Below are 20349 nucleotides of genomic sequence, written 5' to 3'. Positions count from 1 at the left end.
ATAACCTGTGACATTTTCAACCAAGCAAATGTCAGATTGCTGTTATCTGCTGCTGCGTGGAACGACACCATCCGCTTATTTATAGTTAGCTGCGTTATTGAGTTTGCTCTTATTTGATCTTAGGGAAGAAAAGGATGAGTTTTTATGCTATACGCCGCAGTGTGTGGAACAAATAAGAGAAGCACTGTTTATTTTGCTTATTTTTCTTTTCTTAAATCAGTATTACATTGGAGGTGGCTCATATATTGTACATTTGTGTTTGAGTCTGTATAGAGCAGGAGAAAATCAGATGAAAGCTTTCAGATGTGCCTTACTTAAAATGACCATGACGGTTTCCAAGGGTGCAAGGGGAGACGGTCCAAAACTCAAAGATGTTCAGTTTACAATTATATAGAGAAAAGCAGCAAATCATCATATTGAAGAAAATGCAACCAGAGAATTCCTGACAGTTTTGCTTAAATTATTTTTCATATTAATTGCCGAGATAGTTGCCCTTTCATTTTCTGTCTATTGACTTATCAATTATATGACTAATTGTTACAGCTCTAATTTATTAAGTTGCTATGGCAGCTGCGTTAGCCGAAGGGACATTCTCCAAGAAAACAAAATCACAAAAATGCCACTGCTGCAAATAGCAAAAGATATACTTTGACAATGACAACTGCACTATTCTAAAGTATGATACATACTGTATTATGTAGTATGTTCATAGAAGGTAATACAAATTGTACACCATATATGTGTATTTCTAGAATTAAGAGAAAAAAAGCAGTAGTTACCACTATCAGAATGAATGTACAATATTTTGCAGCAATGATCCGTCGATTGTTTACAGAAAGTTATTCAGTGACGATTTTGGCAGTGGGTTAATTGTTAGCCTATAAGCTGTTTTCCAGGTAACCAACTAAGACAAAAACAGATGCATCATCTCTGCGTGTGGCCCAAAGTTCAAAGACACAAATAAGAAGTATTGAATGTCACAAGCTGCATAATTAATCATAAAAAGCTTTGTGTTTTTTTGTTTGTCCTGAGGGTGGCATTCACGAAAAAGGTCAGAAGGTCCTAAACACCAAAAAGGGTTTTCACTTTAAAGCCAAAGTGTTGGGAGCGTGAATTCACAGAACTCTTTGGAAATATGGCCAGTAGCTGTTATCTTGCTTTGAAAAGCCAACTGACCAACAATTTCATCCTCATGCTCCACCACAAACATTTCAAAAACACCAAATTGTTGGCTTTTGGTGTCTAAAAATAGAGATTAAATAAAGATACTATTGCTTTTCTCTGGTTCAATATTCGCTGATTCGCTGTTAATTGAATAGACTTTCAGTTCCTGGCATGTGGGAGGAAATGTACAGTTATTTATGAAAACAATCAATAATGAAAACACTTGTTAGTTAGTTGCAGCTACGACCTCTGGAATCTGAATCAACAAAAGATGACACAGTCCCTCCGACTTCACCGCCAGAAAATCCAACGCTGTTTTCTGGGAAATGCAGTGGAAAAAAACACCACAACAATGACTGCTGTGCACCAAAGATGACACCAAAAATAAAAGCCACACCACATACCGACACAGCTTCCTGTCTGCCCCACACACACACACACACACGCACAAGCACGCACACACACACAGTCAAAAAGGTTATTTCTAAGACTTTTGCTGCTTGTTGTTTTCCATATTGCTGCACTGATCCAAGAGTAAACAGTAAACACCTGTGTGTGCTCTGCTGCCACCACAGGGAGAACAAAGTTACGGGGTGGAGGCTGGTGAGTCATGAATACTTTTGTGTCACTGTGATCAATAATGGACGAATTAAGACGATATGATGAGACCATTCTTTGCACCTCCAGATGACTGAGAGAATGACCACCCTCCTGCAGGTCGACTCAGCCCCTCAAGTTACAGCATTAAATATTCACGCCGTACCTTTGCATAATTTACCTTGTCAACATGCCGAGAAAATGACTTGGGAGGATGGAAAAAAAGGAATGAATGCTTTAAGTTTGAGGAAAGGAACTCAGAGCTCAGCAGAATCCTGGGACATTTTAAACAAACTCCTCTTCAGGCAACGTGAAGCTGAAGGCAGTTTCGCTTCACTGCAGCAGCTCCGGGTGTATGATGCAAGTGACTCCTTGCATGTCTACGCAAGGATCAAACAGGATAGCTAATTTTATTAAACAGACACTAATCTAACAGTATTCGTGGCTTAAGGCTGGCTGTCTGCTGCTTGTGTGTTTGCCTCCGCCTCATGGGTGTATCTCTGTGTGAGTTACCCGACAGGTCGACTATCCTTCGCCCGAATGTTTCCGGAGCATCTTGCCTTTGTTTTAACGCTGAAGAGCATGTTGCTCGCTCTTTGGTAACAGCAAACGGTCTTCCTTGTCATGTGATCTCTGCAAAAAAAATTCCAGAGCGGCTACTGCAGCCCAGCGCACATGGCGGCCCTTTCTAACAGATGTTTTTCGTTTGTGCTGCTGCAGTCCCTGGGTTCAGAGGCACGGAGCCAGAGAGGTGATTCATGATGAGAGCTTTTTCCTTGTTACAGCCAGCAGACACAAAAGTGTGCACCGGGTTGAGAATAAACACAGTCCTGGATCTGTTTTGGTGGATTTGTTTTTTTATTATCATCATGATATAATAAGCTCGTAAAAGATTGAAAATAGAATTGATGGATAGCACAGCCCGTTTGCTGTAGTAGCTGTTAGGACGTTGAAGGGAGGATAGCCCTGTGTTTCCCATTAAACAAACATATCTGGTTACTGTCCTGCTCACGTTCATGTTTACATGTGATCTGTACAGTTATTCAATTATAAATAAACCCCATTTAGTCATTTTCAATGTTTCTGCTTTACATGACAGATTACACTAAATACTTTGAGTCTGAAGTCATTCATGTCCGCAGCTAAATGGGTTTTAAAGTGGGAAATGAGGTCACGTTTTGGCGACAGTGAAGGTGTGCACTCCCCTAGTTTGATGCTCCATTTAATCATAGCAGGAAGGATGCCAATGGAGGGTGATGGGGGGTTGGGGAGGTGGGAAACACACACGCACATAGAAACCACCCACCTGCCTGGCCAGATTAAACTCCCCCTACATGATCAAAGGTGACACAGCATCACAGAGTGTGCCTATCTGCGCAGTGTTTTATCCTGTTTTTGAATGCACTCTGGCCAATACGAGAGGGGGGGTCTCTAAACCTGAAATATTTCAATGCAGATTCGACTGCCGGTGGCTAGAGAAGGTCTTTCTGTCACACACACACACACACACACACACACACACACACTGCTGCAGCCTGTCAGCATGCTCTGAAGCTGTGAGTTACGTAACAGTGAACACAGAGAGCTGCAGGCCTGAGTGCACATCCTCCTATTCCCTTCACCACCAAAGTCATCCACCCCTTCTATTGTTACTCTACATGTCTTGCAAGAAAGAGCAGCAGATTCACAAACACCCAAGACGAGAGTTCACCTACACACAGTAGCTCTGCATCCACTCTCTGTGTGTGCGGGGGAAACGCTTATATTTGCAGAAGGCAGGGATCTAGACAAGTGTAGCCTACAACACTTAGAAAAAAGAAAAAGAAATGCACTTTCACAGCAACTGCAGCTCAACAGGTGCAATTATTTTCTTTTCTGGTGGGCAGAGAGGTATGGAGGACAAAACATGACTTAGGTCTCAATAAATAAATACATAAATAAATGTATAAATAAATAAATATATAAATAATGTAAAAAATGAGACTTCCTGACTCATTAACATATGGACATAAATACAGAAATAAATGAATGCAGGTAAACAAAAATACAGTAATAAAAAGTTAATAAATGTAAAGTATTTATTTCTACATGTATTTATTTGTTGAGACTTAAGTCACGTTTAGTCCTCCATATATATGCAACACAGTAATGCACTGGGCCTCTACGGGGATTTCGAAACGCTGTCAAATATCCCAAGTTGAATTTAGGGGTTAATTGCATGGAGCCTTAGTTGTATATAAACAGCATTCCAGCAATACAATTAAAATACTGAATTTGTACTATTACAAATCTAGTCTCTTTGGTTGGGTTGTTTAATGGGGCACCTTCAATCATCCATCCATCCATCATGCAGGCAGGCTGACACCGTGGCCTTACCTCCTCCAGCACATTGACCGTGTTCCTGCAGCTCTGCAGTCGGGTGGTGAAGCTGGATGTTGTCGGGGAATTGTAATCCTCTGTTGTCTCCGAGAGAAACTCGGACACCGATATTTGATCCGGCATCCTTTAATGGGGGGAATGCCCACGGGAGGGTCGGCGATGAATGCTCAGAAACACAAAACCATGTAAGATGTAAAAATAAGGAAAAAGCAGCGGGAGTCCGGTGCGAGCCGATGGAGCGGGGGAGACGATGTTTCCTCGCAAAACTGTGTGTAACTATGGAGATGATTAAGACGTGTCTTCTTCTCCGGTGACTTCTCCAATGACTTCACTGTTCCCCAGGGGCCACGGGAGGAGGGAATTAGCCGAATTTACTGCAGGATGTGTCCCCTTTGGTGTGTCGTATTCCTCAAGATGTCTAAAAGCGACGCATTTATAAATAGTGTCACTCTGCGTCTGACTAAACCCCGGAGGAAAAACCACCGTAAAGAATAGCGGATGCCCTCATTCTGCTCTACAGATGTTCTATAAACCGTTTGTCGTCAAACCGCCGCGCCGTTACCAGCCTGTGTTTAGATTTTACCATAGTCCATGGTCTGCCGAGGTCGTCTCTGACTGCAGCGGGGTTCGGTCCTCTCTTCTCCAGCCGTAGTTTGTGTTTTTTAACGGTAAACGCTGCCGCAGACACATTCACTGCCACTCTCTCCTGCTCGGCCGCGCTCGAGCTTCTCAGAGCTCGTGTCAAGATGGATGGAAGGAAATATGTGGGATCCGGTTAAGGTTTTCAAAATAAAACCACCGGGCTGACACACTGGTGTTAGTCCTGATATGAAGGTTTTAAAAAACTTTAAAAAAAAAAACTTTAAAAGCTTTAAAACTTAAAAAACAGAAAATGTTAAAAACTTTAAACTTTGAAAAAAAATATATATATATATTTTAGAAAATAATTTAAAAAAACTTTTAAACTTTAAACTCTTAAAAACTTTTAAAAAACTTTATAAAAATATTAGTACTAGTGAAATTGTTTTAGTCCTCACAATAGGGAAATTTACTGTGTTACAGAGGATAGTGCAAATAACAAAGGCACCAATGACAGATGCAAAATAGAAAATATAATAAAAGTCTATGTACACAGTAAAAAGAAATTAGCAGTTGAAAATAGCTATAGACAGTAAACCTTACATGCATAGTTTATGGGAGTCTATTCAAAGCTTAAAACAAAATGTTAGGCCTCCATGTGCATTTTTATACAGCTCTGGCGATATATTTAAACATATATATGTATATATAATGTTATATTATATAAGTATAATGGAATTGTTATCTTAATGAGCGCGAAGCTCTAGAAATAGAATTATTTTATTTGAAATTTGATTTGATTTTATACTGAAAGCAAAATGCTCCGTGTTCCGATATTTTGTTGCCATTTGTGGCCACTTGACCTAAGTCTCTCCCACCCACCTCGCCTGGTTGACGGGACCGAGAAGCAGCTCTGCGCATGCGTGATGTGGGATCTGTGACTGCAGCAGGGAGCAGTGTCGGAGTAGGCCTGCCACAGAAAACAGCGACTTAGAGAGAAAGAGCGTCAATGTTCTGTGTTTTTGACTTGAAGCGCAGTTAAAAACATAAATACAGCACTGATTTTAATTAGAAGAAGGCAAGCCCACCGAAATAGTGTTAGTTGGACGTATGTAGTGTTGTGTTGTTATATGATATATTTGATTTTGTGTCAGTCTGCAGGTAACCAAATGAATCCCCATGAGCTGTTAGGCTATTGGTCATTACATTTATTTCCCTAGGCTAACATGTGCATGGGCTGATACAACAGAACAGTTAGTTTTAGGGAGCTTGCACTAGTGTCCCCTACTGTCAGGTGAGTTTATTTCAGTTTGGTTCAGCCAAATGTCACATGGAGAGGGAAAAAAAAGGTGTATTCTGGATTGAGCGGATGTCATATAAGTGTCCAAATGGTCAGTTTAGGAATTTACAAAGTATGTCATTAATTCAGTTCAGTTTAATTCATTCATTGTCCACATGGGAATCAGGTTTTCACCCAGACTGCAGAACATAAAAGCAGTAAGCACATGTAATACAATATGTGCATATTATACTTTGAAAACAGGTGGGAAGTTTGCCACAAAGTTCCTTTTTTTAAACCAACTTCACAGCTGTGTCATAATATGATATCTACACGCTTAGACACAATGAGCCTTAGTCTTAACACAGAGATCATTACCGTCCCTTAACCAGTTTATGTTTATGTTGTTCATCTCAAAGTTAAATATCTTATAAAAGCACATCAAGTGCACTCAATGATAGTAACACCGTCCACTAGTTTCTTAATATCCACTTCTTAAACCGTTATAATGGAAAAATGCACAAGCATATGTAAAACTATAATGTGTGTAATGTCTTTGGCCTGATTTGGTTTTCTCCTTATTCTCAGGGAAGCCCTCTATCCCCTACTCAGGGGAAGCCAACCCTGCTCCTGGAGAGCCCTGCATGGTTTAGGATTCTCCCTGCTCTCCCATACCTGATTCTGGGGTGAAACATAAAACATGCAGGGCAGTAGCTCTCCAGGAGCAGGGTTGGCTACCACTGCCCTACATTATTGTACTTATCCGCCACCTTGTGGTTGTTCATTAATATTATTTTCTGTCACATATATTTGTATGCCTTGAATGGGTTGTCCTCAGAAAATTATTCCAGATTGGCTCCTTCATGTTGGAAACTATAACTATATCCATGGATGGATTATGAGACAGTGGGCCCCTTGGCACTGACATGTAAGAGCCCCCCACGCTGTCTATGTAGGAACAACACACCCAAATTCAGGTTTTTTTTATTTTTAGTGTCTTTGTGGTCATTATGCACTTATTTTTAGGTGATTTTCTGTGTGGTCTACATCCATTTTTTAGTTGTTTTGTGTGTCTTTTTAACAGTTTTGCATGTATTCTTAGTTATTTTGCATCTTTTTGTGGTGGTTTGCATCCGTTTTTAGACATTTTACGTTTCTATGTTGTCGTTTTGTTTCTCTCTGTGGTCATTATACATCTTTTTTAATCTTTGACGTCATTTTTTTCACCCCTATGTAGTCTGTTGTGTCTATCTTGAGTCATTTTGCATGTCTCCTGGTCACTTTGCATCACTATATTCATTTTTTCTTCTCTTTGTGGTAATTTTTTTGTAATTTGGCATCTCTTTGTGATCATTTAGCGTGTGTTTCCAGCAACATATTTTATGTCCTAACGGGCCCCTGGGGCTGTACCCGGTAGGCCCGTCCAGTAATCCACCCATGACTTATATCAGATGGAGGATCTGTAGTTGTAGTGTATTCTCTGTCATGTTTAATGATTTAAATTTATTTTACTTTGAAAATACTGACCGGAAGTCACTTATTGTGATGATCCTCGCGAGTTTAACATAGCTCGTGTTAGCTCTAAGCTAGTGTTGATAAAGTGAGTTCAAGATAGGACGTCTATGGTGCTTTTTTGAGGGAGTTCGTCCCAGTTTTAACTTCCAGAACACCGGTGAAAAGGTGGAAACCGTAGCAGGATACCTCGATACACTTGTCACCTGTCACAAAAACAGCCTGTGGTCTTCAAACTTGTGTCAAACAAGCAGAGTTGAAAGTGAATGGCTGAGGGCTTCTCAGGTGAGTTAACCCACATGCTGCCTAAACACTTCATCCATACAGTGGGGAAAACAAACACGTTATTGCTGTCAGAATTACACTGAATTTCTCTATAACGTCGACCTGCCCACTTAAACTAATTAAACTATCTTTATGTGGTAACGTTAGCTGCGTTAGCTACCTCAGCTAACTTTCAGCTAACATTAGCAAGGTGCGCGCGCATCTGACGTAACATTTTTGAGAGGCTCGGCTTGGTACCGGTTGCTAACGTTAGCCTTTCTTAATATTTATATATTTGTATGTAAGTGTCATCGGGCCGATGTGAAGTTATGGGGCAGTTTATTGATTTTTAAAGATCCCCATTAGTCACCACCGCAGTGAAGACTATTCTCCCTGGAGCCCAACACAAGACAAACACATCCGAATATTATTAAGCACCATACATATTGTTATATCAGAACAATAAAAACATAGTCGCATTTTACACAAAGGCATAGTAGCATGTTTTGCATGTTATAAAACAAAAAACAGTGACATGGAATAAAATAAATAATAAAAAAAGACAACAAGGTTTCCACCTAATCTCCCAGCTGTTAATAGCAACTTTTTAAAATGTATTTTTGAAGCTTGAAATATTTCCCAGTAGGGTTAAAAGTGAGGCTGTTCCAACATTAGCTCTAAACATTGCCATTATTTTAAGTGCATTGGTTCAGGCCAGAGGCGGGGTAATAGTTCTATATGATGTAAATCGATTAGTTGTAGACTGATTCAAAGACAAATTAACTGGTGAATCTGATTAAAATGGCTGAGTTGTTGTTGTCATTCCTTCTATTAAACATATTCACTCAAGCTGTATTTGGGTGAGAGCATTATACACACAGCCTCAGGCTTTTAAAACTCACGTTTTGTGTTTGCAGACCCACCCGACCTCAATCCAGATGAGGCATCAGATCAAAAATCACATCAGCACAAATCCAGAAGAGGCCGGTCCAGATACAACAATGACAGAAACCTGAATAGTTATGATCCTTCTCAACACTATGGACACTTTCAGCAGGGGTCCAAACCCCCATTTAGCCATGATTCTTCAAACTATGCATTGCATCAGCATCCTCATTACCAAGGGGATGGAGCCAGAAGGCGAGGCAGAGGTAGAGGGAGGAGAGATGGGAATAGAAGTGTAAATGGGGATTTTGGTGGTTTCAACTCTGGTTGGCAAGCACCTGGAGGGGACTTTGACCCGTACAGTGGTAACAACAGGGGTTCAGGGGGCTTTAAATCAGGGGCACATCAACCTGATGGACCAAGCTGGCGAAGAGAAGATGCAGGCAGGAATTTTGAACAAACCAGTGAAGACCTGGATGCCAGGGCTAAAAAACCCAGGAAGTTTAGCCAAGAGAAGAGGAGAGGACAACAAAATGAAAAGGGTACTCTCCTTAAGGGGAGCAACGCTGCAGTAGAGGGTCAGAGGTTGAATGACACCAAAGGAGAAAACCCCCCTTCAGACATCAGGGAAAGAAGTCAGAGGAGCGGGACAGGTCCAGACTCTCAGCATGATGATCATCAGAGAAAACACACAGAGGCAAAGCGACGGCAAGGACCAATAAAACTGCCCAAACAACCTTCTCAAGAGGAAAGAGGCTCAGTGAGGGGGGGCAACCTTCAAGGTGACTCTGGATATGGCAGATCATCTCAGGATCCTGCCTGTAAAGCTGGACGGGGCTCAGGACGACACACGCCCCTTCAGCCCAGAGGGGGGAGAAGAGCACATCAGCCAAACCACAGGCCAGTTCAGAGGCACTGGGACAGGATGCCAGAGAGCAAGGAGACACAGACAGGTTAGACTGTAACTCTCTCCAAACCCTTATATATATATATATATATATATATATATAAACCAACCATGTCATGTGCATTATTCTATCCATACGCCCTGTAATGTTCATGGCTCTTCAGTACTTCATTTTTCTCGGAGGGAGCTGCCTTTAGGTAAAAAAACAGTGGCTTGTCTGTATTGTCCTTGTCTCCTGACGCTCCCCTCTCTTCCCTTCACAGGGTGTCTGATTGAGCAGCTGTCTGAGGAGAAGTACGAGTGCATGGTTTGCTGTGATGTCGTCCGATGCATGTCCCCGGTGTGGAGCTGCCTGAGCTGCTTCCACGTCTTCCACCTGAACTGCATCAAGAAGTGGGCTCGATCCCCGGCCTCTCAGGCAGACGGTACAACCCTTAAACAAGATCTGCATGTTTACCATCCAGTTCAAGCAGAACTGACCCACAGTCCACTCACTATGGTTATCTCTGTGAGGCTACAAAACAACAGGCACTCCGCATAATACACCGAGGTGCACAATACTGTTGTGTAGATGGACATTACCAGTCGCCATGGCCCCATTATCAAACAAAAGCAGCTCTCAGGCTTTTAAGTTCCTGCTGCATCAATAGTGTATTGTGTTGCAATGTATTTTGTGGCCAGTGGGGATACCTGATGTACTGTTTATGTAAAGTTAATATAAAAAATGTGTTTATACTAAAACCAAACTGTTTTTCAGAATCCGCTGAAGGTTGGCGTTGTCCAGCCTGCCAGAATGTTGCACTGAAACAACCGACCTCCTACACCTGCTTCTGTGGTGAGTTTCATTCATGCATTATAAACCGTAACCTGTTAGTTGTCAGGTGAGATCATTGAATGTACAATTTGGACCAGTGACACCCATTTTTAGTCCTATAACCAATCAGGTCTGTCACCAAAGTGACTTAAACAAAGTCATCACTATTGTTTTTTGTATTTGATTGGCAGGCAAAGTGACCAACCCAGAGTGGCAGCGCAGTGAGATACCCCACAGCTGTGGCGACATGTGTGGGAAGAAAAGGAGTGGCGTGGACTGCAACCACCCCTGCAACATGTGAGTCTTGAAAATCACAGGAAAACAGTGTTTTGATGGTGGCTTTCGTTTATCAGATGTAACACTGTGAGGGACAGTCTTGTCAGTCCAGGTTTTAAAAAATGTTTTATTAGTTAATCCCAAGTTGTGAAGTTGATGATTATTTGTAAAGTATGCAGCAAAAGGTACTACAATTTGGGTTTTTAAAACTTGTATGTATTGTTTAGTTGCACATGATTATTTTAATATTACAGTGTCTTCAAATGTCAACAATCGAGAATTCTTCAGAAGAGTATTTGTTTAAAGCACTTTTATTCTGTGTCCCTTCAGCTTATGTCACCCTGGACCTTGTCCACAATGTCCTGCCTTTATAACAAAGTCTTGTATCTGTGGGAAGACCAGGTATTACACGTTTGAATCATGTTTGCATATCTCTAACTGTGATATGTGCCCTTTGAAATTGTGTATTTATGATGTACCCAAAGAGATTGGTTCCTGTATCTGTGGCATCATAATACTGATAAAACTATATCTTTGCAGTCAACCAATGCGCTGTGGCCAAGGTACAGTGCTGCAGTGCGACAAGATGTGTGGTGCCTTGCTCAACTGTGCTAAACACAAATGCACCCAGGTGTGCCACAGTGGGACATGCCAACCCTGCCAGCTGCAAGTTCAGCAGAGTGAGTCTCACTTTGCCAGCTCCATGAACTGACTGATAAAAATGTGTCCTGCATTCATCTTTTGATCTTAGCATCTTGGTCTTATAATCAACAGAAACTTCTCCTGTTTTTATTTTCCTTAGTGTGCTACTGTGGCGTTACCACTCGTGCAGTCCTGTGTGGCACAGATAAAGATGGATTTGATGGTTCGGGACATTTCTCCTGTGAAAAATTATGTGGAAAGTAAGTCTGACCTTACACCCCTAATTATGTCCATCAACCATTAATGAAGCTTTCAGTTAGACAGTTCAGGTAACTCACTTCCCTCTATTCAGGATGCTAAACTGCAAAGCTCACCGGTGCCAGCAGGAGTGCCACCGCGGCCAGTGCCAGCTGTGCCCGCGTTCCCCAAGCCTGGTGAAAACGTGTCCCTGCAGTCAGACGCCACTCTCTAAACTCCTGGAACTGGGCTACTCTGAGCGACGAAGCTGCACCGATGCCATCCCCTCCTGTGGAAAGACGTGCAACAAACCGCTAGCCTGTGGTTCCAACGGTAAGGGACACTGGATCTTAACCAGGAAATATTTTTACAGGCCTGTTTTTTTCAAATGTTGGCTACCCTCCCACAAGATTTTGAGTAAGCTCTCCTCAGAAAGTGTAATAGGTTAAAGGTGGGAAAGTGACGCTATTCTTACACAAGATCTGAAACTGAGCAAGTATTGGATATGAAAATGTTATGAGTATTTGGGCCATCTTAATTAGTTCTTTGTTTAAAAAAAGGACATGTTAATGAAATTATTTTGGACGAATGTGATCTAATCTTTTCAGTGTTTCTTACTGAAATCCACTGAGCATTTGAAATTTTAAACAAAGGCACAAAGAATTCAAAGAGAAACCATCAAATGTCATGTCGGGGTTTATCTGTCTGCATTTTAAGACCTTTTGAGTCTTTGGTTTTTAAATTTGCTCGCATATTCTGAGGTTCTTCTTTTTCCTTTACCATTTTCCGTCAGGCTCTTTTCCTTGTTTTCTGTGCTCAGAAAAGCATTATGTTGAGCTTGCAGATTGTTCTTACACTTCGTCAGGACTTTGAAAACCTGTGTTATTTCAGACACTATCCATCTGTGTGACAAGTTGTGCCACGAGGACAGCTGCGGGCCCTGCTCCCTGACCTCCACTATCAGATGCAGATGTGGCTCCAAGACCAAGGTAGGCAGAAACACCAGCAGAACATTTATCTTCAGCGTTGGTGCCGTTTGTTAAGCTTTATTTATGATACCAAAGAGTTCAAATACATCTTTGTTTTACAGGAGGTGCCATGTGCATCGATCCAAAAAGAAGGTGAGATTTAAACAAATTCGGATGAAATTAAACAAACGTCGGATCACCACCCACTTACATCGTCTGCCTGGTATGTCACGTGTTTCTGTTCCAGAAGAACTTGTCTTTAATTGTGAGAAGCGCTGCAACAAGAAACGCAGCTGCGGCCGACACAAGTGCGGCGAGCTGTGCTGTGTGGTGAGCATGACTCTTGTCTGATGTTGATGGTGTCAATTTTGACTTGTGGTACTCAGTTTAATACTAAAAAAAACGTTTTAATATAGTGAACATGTGGCCAACATGGTGCTTGGAGCTCAAGTTCAAACCATAATTAACTGTAGGCAATTTATCCTGACAAATACATACTCTACTATAAAAATGTACTTGAGTAAAACTGTACAGTAATGTAAGTTTTATGTGAAGTTTTCATGCAACCTAGACACAAAGAGGATAAATATGAGGTGTTGTCACTTGTTTCTGTATGTCTGTCCAGAATATGGAGCACAAGTGCCTCCTGATCTGCGGCTACAAGCTCAATTGTGGCCTCCACCGCTGCCAGGAGCCTTGTCACCGTGGAAACTGTGAGCCCTGCTGGCAGTCCAGTGAGTCATGCAGGCACTTTCTGCGGTCCAACAGCACTGTATTTACGAGCCAAGTCTCAGAAGTACCAAAGTTATTCTGCCATTCAAAAAAAAACCCTAATTAGGGGTTTCAACATCATCTTTGTGTCATTTTTGTGTCTTTTTGTGGTATTACATCTGGCATTAATATATCATGATGTTGCCATACGGCTCATGTTCTATATGGTGTCCCGTTTCCTTCTGTTTGTAGGTTTTGATGAGCTGCCGTGTCACTGTGGGCTCACTGTTTTGTACCCGCCCATCCCCTGTGGCACAAAACCCCCAGAGTGCAAAAACATGTGTACAAGAAGACACGAGTGTGACCACCCAGGTGAGATAAAAGACTGAACGTTCACGCTGTGGTTATAAACTGTAGATGGGGATCCTGACATTCATCTCTCATTTAGTGTTTCACAACTGCCACAGTGAGGAGAAGTGTCCACCTTGCACATACCTCACTCAGAAATGGTGTATGGGAAAGCATGAGGTAACGTCCCCTGAGCTGCATGAATTGTTTTCTGTATTGTAGTTTTTTTTTTTAATTTGTGATTTAAAGTGACACTCTTTTCCTTGCCCCACAGCAACGCAGTAACATCCCATGTCATCTGCAAGACATTTCTTGTGGCCTGACATGCAATAAAACGCTGCCCTGTGAAATGCACCGCTGCAGACGGATCTGCCACCGGAGCGAGTGTATGGCAGGAGGCAGCTGCCAGCAGCCCTGCACACTGCCTCGTCCAGACTGTGGCCACCCGTGCTCCGCTCCCTGTCATAAAGGCAGCAGCTGCCCACGCACCACCTGCGCTGCCAAGGTACAACACACTGCCACTGAGAACAGCTGGACTTGCACTAGCTGAAACATGGGTTACAAAGTTTGTGCAGATGGTCGTTACATCGAGACTTGGATTCATGGGGAGTTAACACATTCTTTCCCACCGTTTAATAACTTATTACTCTAATAAAAATGATTTTAGTCAATTTAAAATCTCCTAATTGTTGAAGGTTATGTGTAGCAGTCCAGCTGTGTATTCCTTCGGTTCCTTTTAGCTAAGCGTGGTCTCCCAGCACTTGATGAAATCTGCTGTAATAGTGTGTAACTGTCCTAAATGGTTAACTTGGATGAAATAATAACATTCCAGAGGCTGTTCTCCAAACTCAAAAGCTCAACAAACAATGAGACCTTTCACGGCTGCAGGAATTCCTCACATGAGCAGCATCAACCTTAAAGCAACATATTTGACGGACTGAAGTCTGTTCCCTCATGTCTTTGACACTAGGAGAGTCTAAATCATATCTTTCACAGGTTGCTCTACAGTGTGATTGTGGCAGAAGAAAGGAAATGGTGGGTTGCACAGATGCAGCCACTTCATATCAGAGGTCAGTTTAACTGTTTCTCTATTCGGCTGTTATTAAATTTGAATATGAAGTGGTTGAAACGTCCCATCATTTGTCTGTACTGCAGGTATGCAGCCATTGCCATGGCCAGTAAACTGTCCGACATGCAGCTTGGTGACTCGATGGACATCGGCCCGCTCCTCACTAAGAAGGAGCTGAAACAGACCAGGTAGAGTAATGGAGGGAACTGATGATACAGAGTTGAGCCAGAGCTGCTGATGGAAAGGGTTTACTGAAAGTGACGCACACAAAATGATTGAGGGAAGGAGGCATGAGAGGCCGTTCTCTGCAGAGATTTGCGAGGCGTGGCAGGGTGCAGTTTCTTTGAATCAATAATAAAACATTATTTAAATGTTCTTCTGCATAGAAATGGATTTCCTGTTCACTATGAGTGATTTTTTTTTCTGTGCATTAATATTTAAGTAAATCAATCAATGGTAATGCATTTAATGGATTACAGCAGCCACTCAGCTGTCCATTTCATAAGAATGTTTTTAGTACAGCAAGTTGAAACAAATGGGGAGCTAGTGAGATTTGTGTCCATGTATATTTCTCTAAATGATGTAGTTTGTCTTCCCAGGCTTGAATGTGATCAAGAGTGTGCTACTCTGGAGAGAAACAGGTGTTTGGCGGAGGCGTTGCAGATAGACTCATCCTCTGACCCCTTCAACGCCCGCTCTACTTCTGTATACAGCGAAAGCCTCAAAGAGGATGCCAGGTACTGTCTGTTTTACCACTTTTGTTACCGGCCATTTATTAACTGCACCGGTTGCTATGTCTTGTTTGTGCAGTTTGTTCCCACGGCCGTCAAATACAGATATTCTGTTCCTTCGCTCTTTCAGAAAAGACTTGAAATTTGTCACAGAGGTCGAAGAGGAGATCAAGAATCTCGTTGAGCTTGCTAATAAGGTAAGACTAAACAAGGAATCCCTTGTGCCAGTATGGTAAAGAGCTCTTGTGCTCCCTCTGGTGGCTGTGTTGGGAGCCTACTGTTCTTGGGCAACAATACCTGATAGAATGTTTATAAGCTGCACATTGATAAACTTAACTTCTGCCCTAGACATTTCAATACTGAAACATGTTACTGATTGTGCCTTTACGTGACAGCAAATGGCACTTTAGTGCCCCCTAGGAAATTAATTTCATGTCAGACAGATTTGGAACAGCTGGTCCATAATTGAGTAAAGCAAAATGAAAATGTCAACATGAACTCCGAACACAACAATAGAGTAATTAACTGTTTATGAGCTCTACATGGTGGAGACAAAAAAGCTTTCTGAACACAATTTGTTAAAAGCTGCAGACGACGTACTGCAGGGCAGCAGTTGGTATTTGCTCTTTTAAGGATGATGGGTTGATGATAGGTTACTCATTAAAAGGTTACTCATTAATGCCGTCTCTGTCGGCACCGCGGAGGTCGAATGCATCCCAGTGACTTTTGTTTTTCATTGCTGTTGAAGAAAACTGCGAGCAAGACAGAATGTTACAACACTACAGATTAAATTAATCTAACAATAATTTGCCTGCAATGCAGCTGTTACAATCATTTCATGACTTTTGTTTTAATTTAATTTAGTTAATGTACTATCTGTTACTGTTCATTACAAAGTTTGTCCTGTTAAACACTTAAGGGCTGCTTCGAACTAGTGTCGAGTTAGGAAAAACGCTATGCCAACTTGATAAGACCACACACTTTAACCTAAAATGTCTAAATCCACAACATACACCATTTTGACTCGACTCTCTGACTAATTTTGAGCTCGTACAATTCTCCAGTGGACCTGGAAGATCCAGCTGCTTCCTGTAGATTTCTGACAGGACAGTGAAACCGTCTTCAGTAACGTTTTCTAAGCCAAACTAAATTAGTAGGTACCTCGTGGGGCAGTTAGAAAAATAGTCTCCGTGTAGTTTGTCCAGCGTTGTTGGATGCATTGAGGCTAACAGAAGGAAAGCTGTTCAGGTCATCGTTGCTTTGGTTTCTTTGCCAAATGTAAAAATGTGTTTATGACCGGCTGACTCTCTTTCTGGAACGATAAATCATGGGGCAACACTTTTCTGAGGTTTTATCATATTGTCTCACGTCTTAAAGTTGCTGCATACTGTGCTCGCCTTTGCTGACTTCATTTTCTGCTCTCGGCCTTCTTGTGTGGGCGAGGTTATTACATTTTATTCTCTATCAAAATTTTGCTGTGATACTGTCTAACTAGCTTCTGGCAGAGAAAGTGCCTCGCGTTTATGCCAGTTGTTGTTTTCCCAACATCACCATGTGTAGTACACTGCTATAAAAAGTCAGGTCAAACGCGCTACAGCAAACAGACCACACATACACCACACGCTCAAAACTATGTGAAAATTACACCCTTTTGTGATTGTTGAATGTCTCCTATCAAAACCATGGGCATTAAGCTGCTGCTGTAACAGACTCAACTTCTCCTCTGGGAAGGCTTGACCTGGAACCGGGAGCAGGGATTTGTTTGCGTGCTCTCTGCGGGCTTTTTTGAACAGGGGCATCGTCGTGTCGAAAGAGGAAATGGTACCGCAAAGTTGGAATTACACTATTGTCTAAATATATTGCTGCGAGCTGTGGCATTAGCATTTCCCTTAAACTGAACTAAGGGGCCACTTACACTCAGCCCAGACCTTTTTAGAGGTTTGGATGGTAAAATGATGCTGTAATTCACAAGGAAAGAGCAACAATATTCAAGAATAAATGTGTTGTGGGAATGCTTTTACTTTCTACTCTCCTTTTCTGTTAATACTGCTATTGTTTCTACTACACATGTCATTCTAGTATATCCAGTGTCATTATTATTAGTCATTTTTTCATAGTTGTTAACGTTATCGTGGTTGCCGGGCATCTCTGTCTCTCCGTTTCACCCAGTCGGTCAAGACAGACGGTCGTCCACCAGTTTTCACGGCCACTGTTGCTCATGGGGGAGTTCTTGTTAAGATAACTTTTATGATTGTTAATGTTGCATCCAGTGGTCCTGACCTTTCAGTTTATTTGAGTATAGATTTTTAGATGCAGTTGAGTGATCAAAACACCCACTACACCCGTTCCAAACATGTAAATGTCACTGGAGGGCAGCTGGAAGCCGAAAAGTGAGGCTTTGAAATGCTGTTCAGTATAGATTGCTAATAGATTGCTCCGTGCGTTACTGATTTCTGCAGGGAAAACAGCCAAAGAGGAGCCACTGTTTCCCACCCATGAACAGAGAACACCGAAAGATCATCCACGAGCTGGCCGAGGTTTACACCGTGGAGAGCGTGAGCTACGACAGCGAGCCCAAACGCAACGTGGTCATCACAGCCCAAAAGTAAGACTTTATTCAAACGGTAACTTACATGCAGCCTGGATTCCTTTTGAATCACATAAGTGTTGGTTGTGAATTTGAAGAATTTGTATATTTTGCCAATTTTCTCAGGGGGAAGTCCACTTGTCCAAACTCAACACTGACATCGCTGATAGAGAGAGAGACCGCTGCAAGAGCCCCTCCTCCCATCGCTCATATCAAACAGCACAGCAGCAAGTAAGTCTCCTTCTGTGGCTGAAGAGGGGTCGAAACTGATCCGCTCAGTATGGCAAATGTCGCAGAAGTGTCCTTAAACATCAGATTAAACTTGTTTGAAATTTCTAATTTTTAAGCTGTTTAGAATGGGGATGAATTGTGCAGCTCTTTGTCCTCATCATTCTTGTCCCTTTTTTTAGATGTGACTGTCTGCTTATGACTCATTTTCCTCTCGATTTTCCTCCCAGGGCCGTCAGTGGAGGCACCTGGTCCAAGATGGTTAAGGAAGAGCCTGTGATAGATTATTTTGATTTCCAGGACTAAAAATGAGGCCTCCTCCCCCAAAAAAAGAGGAAACCTCAGGATCTACTCATAAACATCAGTCTACATCTGCCAAACAGCCTGAATAACCCTATTTCATTATCAAAGATCAATAACAATTCCTGTGGATTCCTAATTAAATAGTTTGAGTCAAGTGTTCTGAACTTGGATGTTAAAGTTGGTTGAGCCTTGCACGGATCACTTTGAAATGATTGTTTTCTTTGCCTCCTTTGTATGCCCTCACTGAACCCAACTTAATAAAAAGTGAATTCTGACTTATTTAAAGTACACAATTGCGGATTCTTCAGTACACAGTCTCTCCTCATGAAACTAGTTTCAACAGTAGATTCTTCTGCAGATTGGGCTCTCTGGTTTAGGCCAGAAATATTTTCAGCCCATAGGATATAGATCTTTTGTTCTTCCTGCTGGTGTCGAGCCAAGGCTTCAGTAGTAAACCTCTGCTGATTGAGTTTGTGGGTGGGCAGGAGTGGGCTGCACTGCGGAAGGAAGGCTTTGTTCGAAACACGGGCTATGACCCAGATGTTGTTGCTGCACTTTCTTAAAAATCTCTTGTGTGGTAAAAACCTTAAGGAGCTCACTGGTGAGCTTCAGAAACTGGCCAACCTGAGAAGGATCCACGTCTCGTTCAAGGACACAAACTGGGAGGGTATTGGTCCGTTTGACAGCTGTAAACCTGTTCTCTGGCTGATGGAGTTTTTGCAGTAACAAACCTGAGGAGTGTCCTGCACTAAGCTGACGTTCCCAGACGTGCAGGGTTTTTGTTTTTCCTTTTTCTGAAACCGTTAACACAGTCCATCATACAATGACACATTGGGCTCTGGCCGCATGCTTTTGTGTGTGTTTTTCCTGATTTTAATTTTTATTCATGAATACTGGGCATATGGTCAACTACACATGACACTTTTAAATTTACTTAAATCCACCATACTGTACAGTCTAAATTAATTTACTCATTATGGTTCAAAGATTTCAGGTCAAGTGTTTATAAAGCCCAAGACGGTTTTGATAAAGAAAATAAGAGACTAAAGACAAAACATTACATAGAATAAATGACATGCAAGAGCACAATACAGTTTAAAAAACAGAATATATCAAAACTTTTCATATGTTTTATTCTGATCGACAGATACATCGGCTGGCCGATATTATCGGCCGGTGCTGGCTGCTGCGCTCGCAGACAGGTTTTTCCAGCATTATTTACAGACAGGCAGCTCTGTGTTGCTGGAGACGTCTTCTTTAAGTTCAATAAATGTTCCTTTTTTTAAATTGAAACTTGTAACATTTGTTGTCATCATTGTGTCATTTTTATGATGTAAATTGAGGGAGCAAAAGTAATATCAGCTCCAAATGTCGGCTCAAGATATCGGTTGTCGGTATCAACCATCGGCCAAGGCTGATGAAAAGAATTGACCCCTTATCTTGTAGAACAACAGTTTCATAACACTTCAATGTTGATAACATTGCCATGCTAAATAATGTTCATTTGACTTTTCTCATGCAGTATATGTCTGCAGCAGGCTTTGTTAATGCTTGATAAATGATTTACTCATGCTTTATACGTAGATGAGCCACTCATAGAACAGCATTTGGGTTGCCAGGTTGTAAGAAAAAACAACCTTTTGTTTGTGTTCATCCTAAATTTGCTCATAAAGCAAGAATCAGCTAACTTCGCTGACACATACGAGGACATTAGAACAATAAAGAAATATAAGCAAACTAAATCATATAAAATGTATATATATTGTATCAAAGTGATATATATAAAACGTTGTAAATGTTGATAATCCATTACTAGGACTGAGTTGTCCTAATACAGGCGTGTAAGTGCCCTATAACGCATCAGTAATG

The 20349-nt window shown here is 41.7% G+C and overlaps 2 protein-coding genes across 5 annotated transcripts in view; one reads left to right on the top strand and one right to left on the bottom strand.

The window, feature by feature from the left end:
* Nucleotides 1-4792, bottom strand: part of asap1b (ArfGAP with SH3 domain, ankyrin repeat and PH domain 1b) — a 59866-nt gene extending 55074 nt beyond the window's left edge. For all 4 annotated transcript variants that reach the window (XM_083935987.1, XM_083935985.1, XM_083935984.1 and 1 more), the window contains exon 1: nucleotides 4138-4792. In XM_083935987.1, coding sequence (XP_083792113.1) covers nucleotides 4138-4263 — 126 coding nt within the window. In that variant the 5' untranslated portion in view covers nucleotides 4264-4792. The remainder of the gene's footprint in view (nucleotides 1-4137) is intronic.
* Nucleotides 4793-7578: 2786 nt separating this feature from the next.
* Nucleotides 7579-18724, top strand: nfx1 (nuclear transcription factor, X-box binding 1). The gene is made up of 23 exons (XM_083935694.1): nucleotides 7579-7795; nucleotides 8692-9612; nucleotides 9830-9991; nucleotides 10324-10401; nucleotides 10572-10677; nucleotides 10987-11058; nucleotides 11197-11336; nucleotides 11459-11558; nucleotides 11651-11868; nucleotides 12427-12524; nucleotides 12626-12656; nucleotides 12751-12833; nucleotides 13129-13237; nucleotides 13467-13586; nucleotides 13663-13742; nucleotides 13837-14067; nucleotides 14559-14632; nucleotides 14718-14819; nucleotides 15231-15368; nucleotides 15493-15559; nucleotides 17822-17967; nucleotides 18076-18180; nucleotides 18408-18724. Exons 1-23 carry the CDS (start codon nucleotides 7777-7779, stop codon nucleotides 18481-18483), a joined length of 3276 nt encoding a protein of 1091 aa, XP_083791820.1. The 5' UTR covers nucleotides 7579-7776; the 3' UTR covers nucleotides 18484-18724.
* Nucleotides 18725-20349: the final 1625 nt, after the last annotated feature.

The sequence above is a fragment of the Echiichthys vipera genome, assembly GCF_963691815.1.
Source record: "Echiichthys vipera genome assembly, chromosome: 21".
Classification (NCBI taxonomy): domain Eukaryota; kingdom Metazoa; phylum Chordata; class Actinopteri; order Perciformes; family Trachinidae; genus Echiichthys; species Echiichthys vipera.
This window is presented reverse-complemented; position numbering and strand designations above follow the sequence as displayed.